Source organism: Camelus bactrianus, chromosome 9, assembly GCF_048773025.1.
Source record: "Camelus bactrianus isolate YW-2024 breed Bactrian camel chromosome 9, ASM4877302v1, whole genome shotgun sequence".
NCBI lineage: Eukaryota > Metazoa > Chordata > Mammalia > Artiodactyla > Camelidae > Camelus > Camelus bactrianus.
In genome coordinates, this window is record NC_133547.1 from 15457408 (window position 1) to 15469096 (window position 11689).

Sequence of the window (11689 nt, forward strand, 5' to 3'; positions counted from 1 at the left end):
GAGGCGGGGGAAGGGGCGGGGAGGGGCAGGGCAAAGGGATTGGCAGCGCTGGAGGCCACCTGGCTGGTGGGGCAGGGTTTGCAGGGGCTGGACCAGGCCAGCCCAGCAACCGGCCTCTGGCCTGGAGGGGGCCCAGGTGTGCCAGTCTGAGGGGAGGTGGGAGCAGGGACAGGCTTGGCCTGAGGGCTGGGAGTTTGGGCAGACAAGGCAGATTGGGGTTGCTTACAAGGACCGAAGGAAGGAGGTACGAATTGGAGGAAATCCCATGGAGGGGCCTGGCTGCCCTAGCCCACCCAACCGCTTCTCCTGCCTCCTGCCCAGCCCCTGCCCTGCCCCAGCTCAGCCTAACCTGTCCCTGTCCACGTCCTGGACCCTTCCAACACCCCAGCTCCAGACCCCCCACTGCCTCTGCACCCCTTGTCCAGCACAGGTGGACAACAAGGCAGTCCCAGTTCCAGGCCGGGCCTCACTTGGCCCAGCCTTTGCCCCAGACTCTTCCAGCACCCCAACTCCTGCTCCAGCCTCCGCCCCTTCCCATGTCCCCAGCCCAGCCCCAGTCCCAAGCCTGCCCCAGCCCCCTCCCCCCAGCTGCTTTCCTACAAGTCACGGGGGCTGGTTTGCTTTGGCAGCCTCTCTGCTGCCTGCAGCAGTGACCTCTGGAGCTGGGAAGTCCGAGACAGGGGGGATGGGGACTTGGCCTGGAAAAGGCAGCACTGAGGGCTGAGGCCCAGGCCAAGTGGCCGGAAGTGTCCAGAGGCAGATACACACTGTCCCGCCAGCAGCCAAGAGTCATCCACGTCAGACCCTGGGGCCAGATAAACACCTAGACACACAAGGGTCACCAGCAGACACCTGCCTGTGGACAGCCATGCACCTAAACACAATCAGACCACCACTGCTCACCCTAGATAGGCCGGCCCTGCACAGCTGGACCCACCCGCTCGCCTCACGCACCCCATCCACTCAGAGCCACAGCGTCCCCCAGGGGGACACGCTGGTGTAGCCTTGGCGCTGCCAGCCCCAGTCTCTCTCCGTCTCTCTGTTCACAGCCCTTTCTCCTTTCCTCTCCCTTTCCCTAATCCACTGGTCCACCTCCTTGGCTTCTGTCTGGTTCCCTTGAAACTCTTGGTCCCCATTGAGCTAATGACTCCCCCAACCCCAACATTAATCAGGTAGTAAGTGACTGCACCCGCTGGGCCGGCAGGTCGGCACTGAGTCTCAGACGCTGCCCCGCCCAGGAAAACAGAAGCTCTTGGATTTGGAGGGGGTGTAGAAGGTGATGGGCTCATGAGAGAGACTATGAATCAAGTCCAAGAATCTTTATTTCATGAACAAAACTACTTGTGTAAAGAGAGACGAGGCTGAATGGGCCCCTTTCTAAGTGGCCACAATCCAAGGCTGGTGAGAGAGGGCGGGTTGGGCTGGGGCAAGATTGCATCACAGGGAGAGGAGACCCCAGGTCCAGCCAGAGGAAGCAGGAAGGGACATGTCGCTGGGGGTCAGAGTGGGTCCCAGAAGCCCCTGCCCCAAACTGTTCCAGCCCATCACAACCCCCGCTGGGCAGGGAGGGGGCGGGGAGGGGCTGGGTCCCCAGCAGTGCGTGTCCGTGTCCGAAGCGGCCAACGTGTGCAAATCAGCAAGAAGGAGGGGTGCGGAGCCGCTGCCCCCACCTCACCGCCCCCTCCTCCCAAACAGGCAGCAGAAGCAGGGGTGGGGGCAGCGGCAGTATTGCTTGACCCATCATGCATGGCGCGGGTGGGTGATGGGGCAGGAGGAAGAGGCTGGATTAGGGGTGTGAGCCAAGCCCCCTGCCCCTCCCACCCTGGAGGCTCCATTGGCAGGTCTCTGAGGCTTGCGGAGGCCCAGGAATGGCCAACCCCCATCGTGGGGAAGGCTGTGCCCGGATGTTCCCCATTAGGGCTGGCTCTTCCTTGAGGTGGAGCCCAGGGCCTAAAGGTGAGGGAGACACAGGATCAGGGACCTAACGGCTGACACCTCCCAGACCCTCCAGCCCCTGTCTGCCCACCCAACTTACCGGGGCTATTCAGCCACCTGGACGCCCGTACAGTTCTCCTTGCTTTCTGAGGTGATGGCCAGGTATTCCGAGCTGTGGGGGCAAGGACCATGTGTACAGCAACCCATCACCAGGCTGGCCCACCCCCAGGAGACTGAGGGTTGAGGTCTCTGTCCCAGGCGTACAGGGATCCAGAGTCAGAGAGAGGAGGGGACTGCAGGCTGGACCCGAGGGATCTGAAAGAAGCCCAGGCTGGGGACCTGAAGTCGAGAGTGAGGAAGGACAAGACTGGGGAGGGGAGTGGGAGGCTCGGACTCCTGGGTCCTGAAGAAAGAAGGGGCTGGGGCCTGGACTCCTGCATCTCTAGGGCAGAGGATACTAGGACTGAGCCCTGGGTCCTGACAGAAGTAGGGGCTGAGAGTCCGAGGGAGGAGGGGCTGGGAACTGACCACGACCTTGTCCCACCTCTGACAACAAATGCTCCCCTCTAGGGAAGACTGGCAGACGGCGCCCTGGGTTGCTCCCCTGCTCGCCTCCCTACTCAGCTCATGCTGCCCCTGGGAAGTGCTGGGTGTCCTGGGCCGCCTCTCCCCCTCCTCGCCGACCCCACTTACGCATTTTCTTGTGCAGCAGCCTCCGTGGCAGCAGCGATCTTCTTGTAGCAGTAAATCATCTCTGCCACGAGCCATATGGTCAACACCACGATGAGCACGTACATCATGATCTCAGACACGATGGACGCCATGTCTCTGTTGGCTGCAGGGGCCAGGCGGGGTCAGGTGGTAGCCTGAGTGTGCCTCGAGTTTGCTGAGTGAGCCTGGGCAAGGGGTTTGACCTCCCTGGGCCTGGTCTGCAAACAGGGCCATGCTGCTTCACTACAGTCACTGTTGTCACTGTGGTTCTCAGCCTTGGACGGGCTTTGGGATCACCCTCAACCTGCCTCCCTGTGTAACTTGAGGGTACCTCCGTGTCATTAGGTGGCTGTAGGTGCCTAAGAGCTGAAGCTCTGTAACCAGAAGGCTCAGATTCAAATCCTGGCTCTGCCACTTGCCAGCTGTGTGACGTTGGGCAAGTGATTCAGCCTCTCTGGGTCTCAGTTTCCCCATCTGTAAAAAGTTGATAATCACAGTATCTCCTTCGTGGGAGTGGTATGAGAATTACATAAGCTTTAAAAATCCTTAGAATAGTGCTTGACATGTAGCTAGCACTCGATCAATGCTTACTACTGTTACAATTATTTCTGTTATTATTGGGGCAGTACAGCATAGTAGTTAAGAGCAGGGGCTCTGGGGCCAGACTGTCAAGGTTCAAATCCTATCTCTGCCTCTTATTAGCTGTGTGACCTTAGGCAAATGACTCCACCTCTCTGGGCCTCTATTCCCCCTCCCCCCGAAAATAAGGATGATAATACTCATGTCTTCTCATGGAGTTGCTGGGAGGAGGAAATGTGTTATCATCTGTAAACAGCATCCTTGGACGTGCTTGCCATCAGCAGTGCCTAAGTGTTGGCTATTTGCTGGTGGTTTCCGGAAACCCTCTATCCTTTCCGCAGCACTGGCTCTTGCCAACGTCAACTTCCTTTCATTGAGCCTAAATTTAAACTAAGGGAGCATGCTCAGCCAGGGGACCAGAGTGGAAGGCCACTGTGGCATCCTCGGCCGGATTTCACAGGTGTCCCCTCCGCATCCCTGGCCCCCTCCTTCCGGTGGCCGGGATCTCATTTTCCCCGGTTCTCACGTGGTCTTCCTCCCCTGGGAGCGGGCACTTTCTGCCGCTCCACCCGGGGCAGATGGCACCAGTGCTTTCTGGGCCACCGTGAGGGGGGTGCAGGGCCAGAAGTTTCTCTCCTGCTTCCCAGAGGAAGAGCTGAGAACAGGGTTCCACACTTCATCTTTTTGTTCATTCGTTCTTTCACTCAAAAGATACCATGAATTTGTCTCATGCAGTGAGTGTCTACTCTCAGCCAGGCTCTGTGCTCAGTTCTTTATCTGAGCATCCCCTGGACTCTTTGAAACAACCTCAAGGAGAGAGACAGTCCAGGCTTGCCATGTCAGCTGACTTCCAGAAGCACAACGAGTTGGATACATGTTGGATAAAGTCAAAAACTGGAATTCTCACTCCTGCTCCCAGAACTCAATGCCCAAAGGGATTCAGGTAATCTGGTATCTCCTGCTCTCCCTATCAGATGAGGATAGTGACAGGCACGGCTCTGCAGCCCACCTTCCAGACAAGGACACTGAGGCCCAGAGAGGGGAAGGTACTGGACAAGGATGCACAGCCAGGATTGCTCTCAAAGTCAAGATTCAACCCCAAGTATAACTGACTGCAGGGTCCGAGTTCTCATCTGCTCTGGGAAGCTCCCAGAGCCTAAGAGAGACTTGGGAACGGCTGTGGCATGTGGGGCGCAGTCTCCATTAACCCACCGGACATCTCAGGAGGTGGGACTGTCAATCTCCCACTGCCCAGATGAGGAACTGAGGCAGAGGGGCGACACAGAGGAGCAGAGGCACCTTCTCCAGGGAGACCTTTGATTTCTTCAAAACCCCAAATCTTCTGAGGGCTTCACCTGCCTGCCCACACAGGCAGCCAACAAATCTGAAGCCCCAGCCTGCACCTCTGCAGGCAGGAGGCCTCACCGGCCTCAGACACTGCTTCACCTCCACACATTCTCCCCTCGTACTGGGCGCATCTAAATAGATTTAGCCCTCCTGTCCCCCGCTGCCGGCCCCGCTCCTGGTGAGGGACCCTCAGGTGCTTCCTGCTATCTTCGGCACCTCTGCCAGGTCAGCGAAGGCCCCACCACCTGCACCCACTGCCCCTCCTTTGGAAATGACTCAGTTCATTGCTAAGGGGTTATTACCAGGAGGCAATACAGACTGACTGGGAACATTTGAAACTGCTGTGAGACACTGGATTATAATAATAAAAAAAAAAAATACAGCACAGCCAGCAAGGCTAGCAATACAATAACATCACGGGGAATGAAAGGAATAGTGTAGAGTGATACATAATGTTAAAAATACTACAGTATGATGGGTGATGCTGAGTATAGTATAGTAAACCAAGCAAAAATTTTAAATACTACAATCTGATTGATAGTATTTTAGAATTCTCTAGCACGGTAGGTAATGATAAAAATATGATAGTATGGCTGATAACACTAAAAAGACTCTGGTATGATGGTTATGATAAAAAATACTGCTGTATGAAGTGGGACGGTATAGCTCAGAGGTAGAGCACATGCTTAGGGTGCATGAGGTCCCAGGTTCAATCCCCAGTGCCTCCTCTAAAAATAAATAAACATAATTACCACCCTCTCCGCAAACACACTGTTGTATATATGTGAAAACAGTACAGCATATAGTATAATACAAAATACTACACTGCCCTGGGTGGGGTTTAAAAAAAAGCAATACTATGGTGGATAAAAAACAAGGTATGGTAGATGATGCTAAACACACAGACTCTGGGAGGTAACAGAAAGAGCTCGATATTACATATAATATAATATAGATATGAGAACGCAGGCTCTGGCAGGTAGTAGAATGTGGTAGACAATGTTAACAAAGGGAGGCTCTACTGGGTCACGGGCATGCCTGAGCCTATGAGCAGATGAGACGGTATCCTGAGCAAGGGCCGAGCCACAATGTGGAAAGAACCTGGGAGCCTGAAGGGCATCACGGAGCCTCCCTGCCTCCTGACCCTTCAACTCAGCACAGACTTGGGAGACAGCACTGGCACAGATTTGGTTAAGCCACAGTATTTGGGAGCATCTTTGTTACAACCACTCTACTTTCCCCCAACTCATGCAGGCGGGGCTCCATCTTCTCTCTCTGTGGGCGGCCGCCCACTCAGCATCATGACCTACACCAAGTCGCTCAGATATGTCTTCTGAATTGAATTCTGCTGGATCACTTTGATAATAAACGTAAAAATGCTAATTATCAAAAGAAACCCACAGGCTCTGGCTGACAGCAGAGTAGAGTGAGTCATGCCAAGAACAGGAACAAAAGTCACACAGGCTCGGTTGGGTTCAAATCCAGGTCCCAGCTCTGTGACCTTGGCCGTGTGATCCTACCTCCCTGAGCCTTGGTTTCCCTATCTGTAAAACGGGGACAGGAAGAGCTTCTGCTCCCAGAGGGTGGGTGGGAGGCTTCAGTGAGGGGCTCCACATAAGGTGCTGAGGGCAGCAACTGTCTCAGGGAACTGGGGACGATGCACAATGCCCGTGATGATGTGTGTGCATTGTGGGCCCCGCGGGACCCACTTGCCAGGCTCTTTGGTAGCGCAAGGTATCTCCCTGACTCTCAAAGCTAATGGTCCAGAGGGCCCTGGAAATTTTCCAATTTACACCCATCAGAAGATGGTGCAGGGAAAGGGTTCAAGGCAGCTGAAGCCAAAATGAAATGGTTCAAAAACACCTTAGATCTTTGCTGCTCAGTGTGGCCCTAGACCTGCAGCTTTGGCCTCACCTGAGAGCTTGTTTGAAATGAAGCTTCAGGTGACACACTCCTATCTCTCGCCCCACGTGACAGAGGGAGGCAGGGTCAAGGCTAAGCAACAGTCAGAAGCACCACCACCATCGCCCCCATGTGCTGAGACCCCACTGTGACCGGCAGGCCAGCAGCTGACACTCAGTTATTCCTCAGTCCTCACCAACACCACCAGGAGAGGGAGATACTATTACCATCCTGTGTCCATACAGAACAAACCTTCAGCTCAGAGACAGGGAGACACCTGCCGGAGGTCACACAGCACAGGTGGCAGAGCTGAGTTCTGCACCCAGCACTTTCATGGGAGTGGCCTGCTGTGACCTCTCCGTGGCTGAAGGGAAACGGAGGAGCCCAGAGTTGGAGTCCAGGAAACAGGAAGGAGGTGCTGCTGCCCCTGCAGCCGTGGGTGGTTGGCTGGCCCAGGCGCGGAGCCAGCCCGTCCCCTCCCCGCCATCTGTCCCTCCATCTGGCTGCCGGTGGGCTGGACTCACCTTTGTCCACCACCTCAAGGTGGATCTTCTTGACGACGCTGGTGTTGTGCTCATAATTCTCGAAGAAGAGCAGGCGGTAGACGTGGCACTCGTAGTCGCCCGAGTGGTTGTAGGTGACATTGGTGATGAAGATGGACAGGTCCTGCAGGTCCTTGGTGCCCCGGCTGCCGTTCCACACCACCCGGCCCTCAAAGCGCTCGTCCTCCTCCAGCTGCAGCACCTCGTTCTCGTAGCGCAGGATCTGGGGGCGGCGGGGGGCGGGGGGCGGGGTCACGGTCGGGCACCTCCCACACCGGGCCCTCTCTTCGGTCCCTCGCTACGACACACACAGACAGACACGCGCATGGGCTCAGGCACGGAGGGGACAGGGGTCAAGGCTCTCGACTGGGCCTGCCCCAGACCCTGACTGTGCCCGAGCCCTGACACGCACGCTCACACACGTGTGCCTCAGTCATCCTTCCAAGCCCCAGTTTGGCCTTCCTGGCCTTCATTCTCCACAATTCTTCCTCTGCCCCCAGACACGCTCCTCAGCCAGGGAGAAAGGAGGCCTGATTCCGACCGCTGTAGACCCTAGCTCTCCAGCAGATCCTAAAGTGCGTGGTGCCCCTTCATACGTAATTCAAAATACACGTAGTGAAAAGGAGGTCACAAAAGTTCTGTTTCCTTCCGTGATGACTCTCTAAGACATTTTTGCTGGTAGTGAATAATTCCAGTGACATTTATTTTGTGCCAAGAACGTGCCAAGTGCAGCAACTCAATCAATCCTCACACAAGCCTTGGAGTTAGAGACCACCTCCACCCTATCTTTACAGAGGAGGAAACTGAGGTTCAGAGAGGCTTAATGACTTGCCCAAGGTCACCAGCCGGTCAGTGGTGGAGCTGGAATCTGGATCCAGGTCATCAGTAATAGCACATTACTGAAAACAACCAACCAGTCCCCACTGGAACCCTGCCCCTCCCCACTCGCACACAGACACCCACCCATCGCGCCGTGCCAGGCGACCACGCACCTTGACAAAATCCTCAGTGCCCTTCTGGCGGAAGGTCCACTCTGTGAAGGTCTCGGCGGTGGTCTCGCTGCGGCGCTTGCAGGAGATGCACAGAATTTTGAAGGTCATCCCGTACACGGCCTCGGTCTCCGAGTCCACCTCCACACAGCCCCCCCAGGCTGAGGACACTGCGGGGACAGCAGGCTCCCATCACCCTCAGCAATGCCCGACTCACTGGCTGTTGGCTCTCGGGCCCCTGGGAGACCATCTGTTTCCCCTTAATGATCAGAATGGACAGAACCTGACCAGAGCCTGGCCCTGCCACCTGCTGCATGCCGTTGGCCAGCCCCGCATCTTCTCTGAGCCTCAGTTTCCCTCTGTGAATGGGGAGGGAAGCCATCATCTCGGCTTCTGAGGGTTGCTGGGCAGGTTATTTGAGGTAAGGCCCCAGCAGGGGGCCTGGCACACAGGACGCCCCCAATAAATACTGTGGTCAGTAACTCAGAGCCTTTGCTACCCAAGTTCCTCTTGTTCAGAAGGCCACTTGCCCAAGGTACTGCAGCATCTAGTGGTGGGACCAGAATTCCAGCTGTGTTAGAAGTTCAAGGTGGTGGTGTCAGCTCTACCATTATTGCTCTGTAGGACCAGCCAGCCCCAGAGAAATGGGTTGGGAGAAGGCAAGGCCTCCAAGAAGGAGATGCGTACGGGAACCAGGGCAGATCCACACTCCAGCCCTGCTCCCCAGTCTCATAAGTTCCTGCGCCATCCACCCCTCCCCAATTCTGCCTCAGTCCCCTCTGTTCCCAGGCTCCTCACTTCCTGATGCCAATCCCACCTCCTGTCAGCTTCTCAAAACTTCCTGAGCTCTTTCCTGCCGCTGCAGGGCCTTTGCACCCCCACAGGATTCCAGTCCCTTTGAGTCCCTCCTCCACATTCTTACCTGCCAACCCCCTTCCTGCTCACTAGCGAATGCTGTGTGTCTCCAGCCCTAGGTCTCTTTGTCCCTGATGATTCTTTCCTCTATTAATCTTGGGCTTTCTGCCCTCCTCTTCTGCTGTCTCTTTGCGTCCCCCTGAGCGCCTGTCTCTCACTCTTTCTCTCTCTTCGGGACCTCTCTGAAGATCCCACCACTTTGTGTCCTCTCCCCAGGCTCAGACACCTTCTCCTGGCCTCTCACTATCTCTCTCTCTACCTTTCCCTGTCCTTTTGAAACTCCATCTCTCCCTGTGTCTCCATCTTTTTCTGCCTCTCTCAAGTTTTTCTCTCTCCACTGCTCAGATTCTTAACTCTCTTCAGTCTCTCTCTCGAGCACACTCTGCATCTCCCTGTGTCCCGGCCTTTACTTCCATCTCCCCAGTCTCCCAGTAGAGCACTTAAGAGTACTCCGAGACCTTCTGTGTCTCTTGCCCCTTCCCTTTTGTCTCCATCTCTCCCTGTCTCTCAGTCTCTCCGTCCCAATCTCTGCGCGCCGCCTTCCCCCCACCCCCTCCCGCGGCTGTGGGTGTCACATTGCAGCCTGCGGGGCTCCGGGAGCAGCTGACTCCGCGTTTCCTCGCCCCCGGCTGGGCGCCCGCAGCCGCCAAGCTGTGCCAGCCCGGCCCCCGCCCGCTCGCGCCCACCCGCGCCCTCCCTAGCCCGGCTCCCCGCGCTCACAACTTCTGAAGCGGACTTAGCCGGGCCGGGGGATGGGCGACGGGCCGCCAGCGCCGGCGGGCCCGAGTCCAGAGCGCGAATCCCGCCGCCCGGTCAGTGCCCCGGCTGCGTCCCCCGCGCACTCACCCAGTGCCGCGCCGACCACGAAGGCCAGCAGCGTCCCCATGGCTGCGCCGCGCACGCTGCGCCCCCCTCCCGGGCCGCCGGTATTAATAGCGGGGCGAGAGGCGGCGGGACCCGGCGGCGCTTAGAATGTCCCCGGGAGCGCGCGGGCGCAGCAGCTGCGGCTCTGGGACCGGCGAGGGGGGAGGAGGGGGGGCGCGGCCCCCCCGCTCCGGTTACCGCCGGGGGCCCAGCCCCGGGGCCCGGCGTCCGGGCATCCCCGCCGCGCGGGCGGCGGCCGCTGCTGGGGCTGCTGCGCTGGCGCGCACAGCCGGGCACATCCGCCAGGTGCGCGGACCCCGGCCCCGCTCCTGCTCGGGCGCTCTAGGGCGCGGGCCGCGGTCTCCTGCGCACTGCAGCGGCGGCGGCGGCCACGGGAGGGAGGAGGGAGAGGGAGGGGGCGGGATGAATCACCGCGGGGGGAGGGCGCGGCTGCCCAGCCTTTGCCGCAGCGGCCCGGGAGGCGCCCGCTGCACCGGCCTCTCCCGGTGGCGCGGGGACCACGGCTTCTGGGGCGTGGGGCGCATGGTCTGGGTGTGCGACCCCTCCAAGATTCTGGAGACCCCCAGCATCAGAGTCTGGGAAAGTCACCCCCAGTGTCATGAGAGGGCTTGCAGGGTGGTTTGAGGGCCGGGCTTCGGACTTCATATTATGGAGGTCATTCTCATGGGATCTCCAGAAAACTTGGCTGGACCTTCTAAGCGACCTCCCTCTCAGATCCTTGGCACTCTGACCTGGAGATCACTGTGTGGGAACCCAGGTGGGCATGGGGCGGGTAGTGCCAAGCTAGGGTTAAGCCATAATACTCCAGACCCCTCCCAAACACGAGAGGCAACCTGAATCCGAACCAGAGGCTGCTCGGGGGATTTGGGGTGCCATGTTTCAAGACGAGGGTCCTTCATGACCCCCCTCCCCTTTTTGTCTCTGACGTCATCTACTCCCCTTTCCCCCCGACTTCCCACTGCTGTCCAGGCCTTTGCTGTTTCCAACACACAAAGCTCATTCCCACCTCGGGGACTTCACCCTTGCTCTTCTTTGCTTGGACCACTCTTCCCTGAGGCGACCAAAGGGCTCACTTCTTTTCCTCCTGCAGCTCTTGGCCCCAATGTCACCTTCATCAGGCCTTCTGTCCATTCAGGGCAAACTGCCTCCACCATCCCTTACTTGACCTCCTTTACTAGTTTTTTTTTTTTTTTTTTTTCTCTTTTCCATGGTGGTTGTCACTACCTGACATTATCCTCTTCTTTACATGGTTTCTCCGTTCATTGCTTGTCTCTCCAACCCTGGAAAATGACCTCCCCCCGGGTGAGGACATTGTCCTGTGCACTGCTGTCTCCAGCACCTTCAACTGTGCCTGTCACATTGTAGGTGCTCAATAAACAGTCATCAAATGAATAAATAACTGCCAATGCCAGAGGCCTTCCAAGATGCTGCATCCATTTCTATCTCCCCAAACATTCTCAGCAATTTCTGTTATTATCTGCATTTTACAGGCAAGGAAACTGAGGCAGCAGCTGGCCGCAGATTGATCTGGAACCCAACTGGGCGATGGCAGGTGGCTCGTCCTATCAATAGATTCTGCTAAATGGAGAGGATGAGGGTGGGTTCTGGGCTGTCAGGACCAGGGTGGGAATGAGAATTGTAGCTGAGGGTCATTCCTCAGAGGTCCCGACCTCCAGTTCTGGATGGGGTGAAGTTCTAGAAACCCCCCAGCCCGGCCCTACCAGGCAAGATGAACCAAGGGTGGAGCTGGCCCTGGGGCAGAGGGACAGGAAGCCAGAGATTCCAAGCCAGGGACACTGGACAACTTTGTGGTCTGGGCCTCTGTGCCAGTACCTCCTGGGCTGTGAAATTCCCCTGCAGAAAATAACTCTCTGGCTGTTCTGA

At 57.3% G+C, this 11689-nt stretch overlaps 1 protein-coding gene across 1 annotated transcript; it reads right to left on the reverse strand.

Annotated features, from left to right (window-relative positions):
- Positions 1-1304: 1304 nt before the first annotated feature.
- On the reverse strand, positions 1305-10184 carry SCN1B (sodium voltage-gated channel beta subunit 1). The gene is made up of 6 exons (XM_074369817.1): positions 9767-10184; positions 8009-8175; positions 6999-7239; positions 2629-2770; positions 2036-2107; positions 1305-1950 (listed from the first exon to the last, which is right to left on the reverse strand). Exons 1-5 carry the CDS (start codon positions 9804-9806, stop codon positions 2041-2043), a joined length of 657 nt encoding a protein of 218 aa, XP_074225918.1. The 5' UTR covers positions 9807-10184; the 3' UTR covers positions 1305-1950; positions 2036-2040.
- Between the last annotated feature and the right edge of the window lie 1505 nt (positions 10185-11689).

Excerpts from the sequence above, each read along its gene's own strand:
- SCN1B (XM_074369817.1), bottom strand. The coding sequence starts at position 9,806 with ATGGGGACGCTGCTGGCCTTCGTGGTCGGCGCGGCACTGG. Across the intron at positions 8,176-9,766 it reads CGTGGTCGGCGCGGCACTGG|TGTCCTCAGCCTGGGGGGGC; the intron begins GTGAGTGCGCGG and ends CTGTCCCCGCAG. Across the intron at positions 7,240-8,008 it reads GCACTGAGGATTTTGTCAAG|ATCCTGCGCTACGAGAACGA; the intron begins GTGCGTGGTCGC and ends CGCCGCCCCCAG.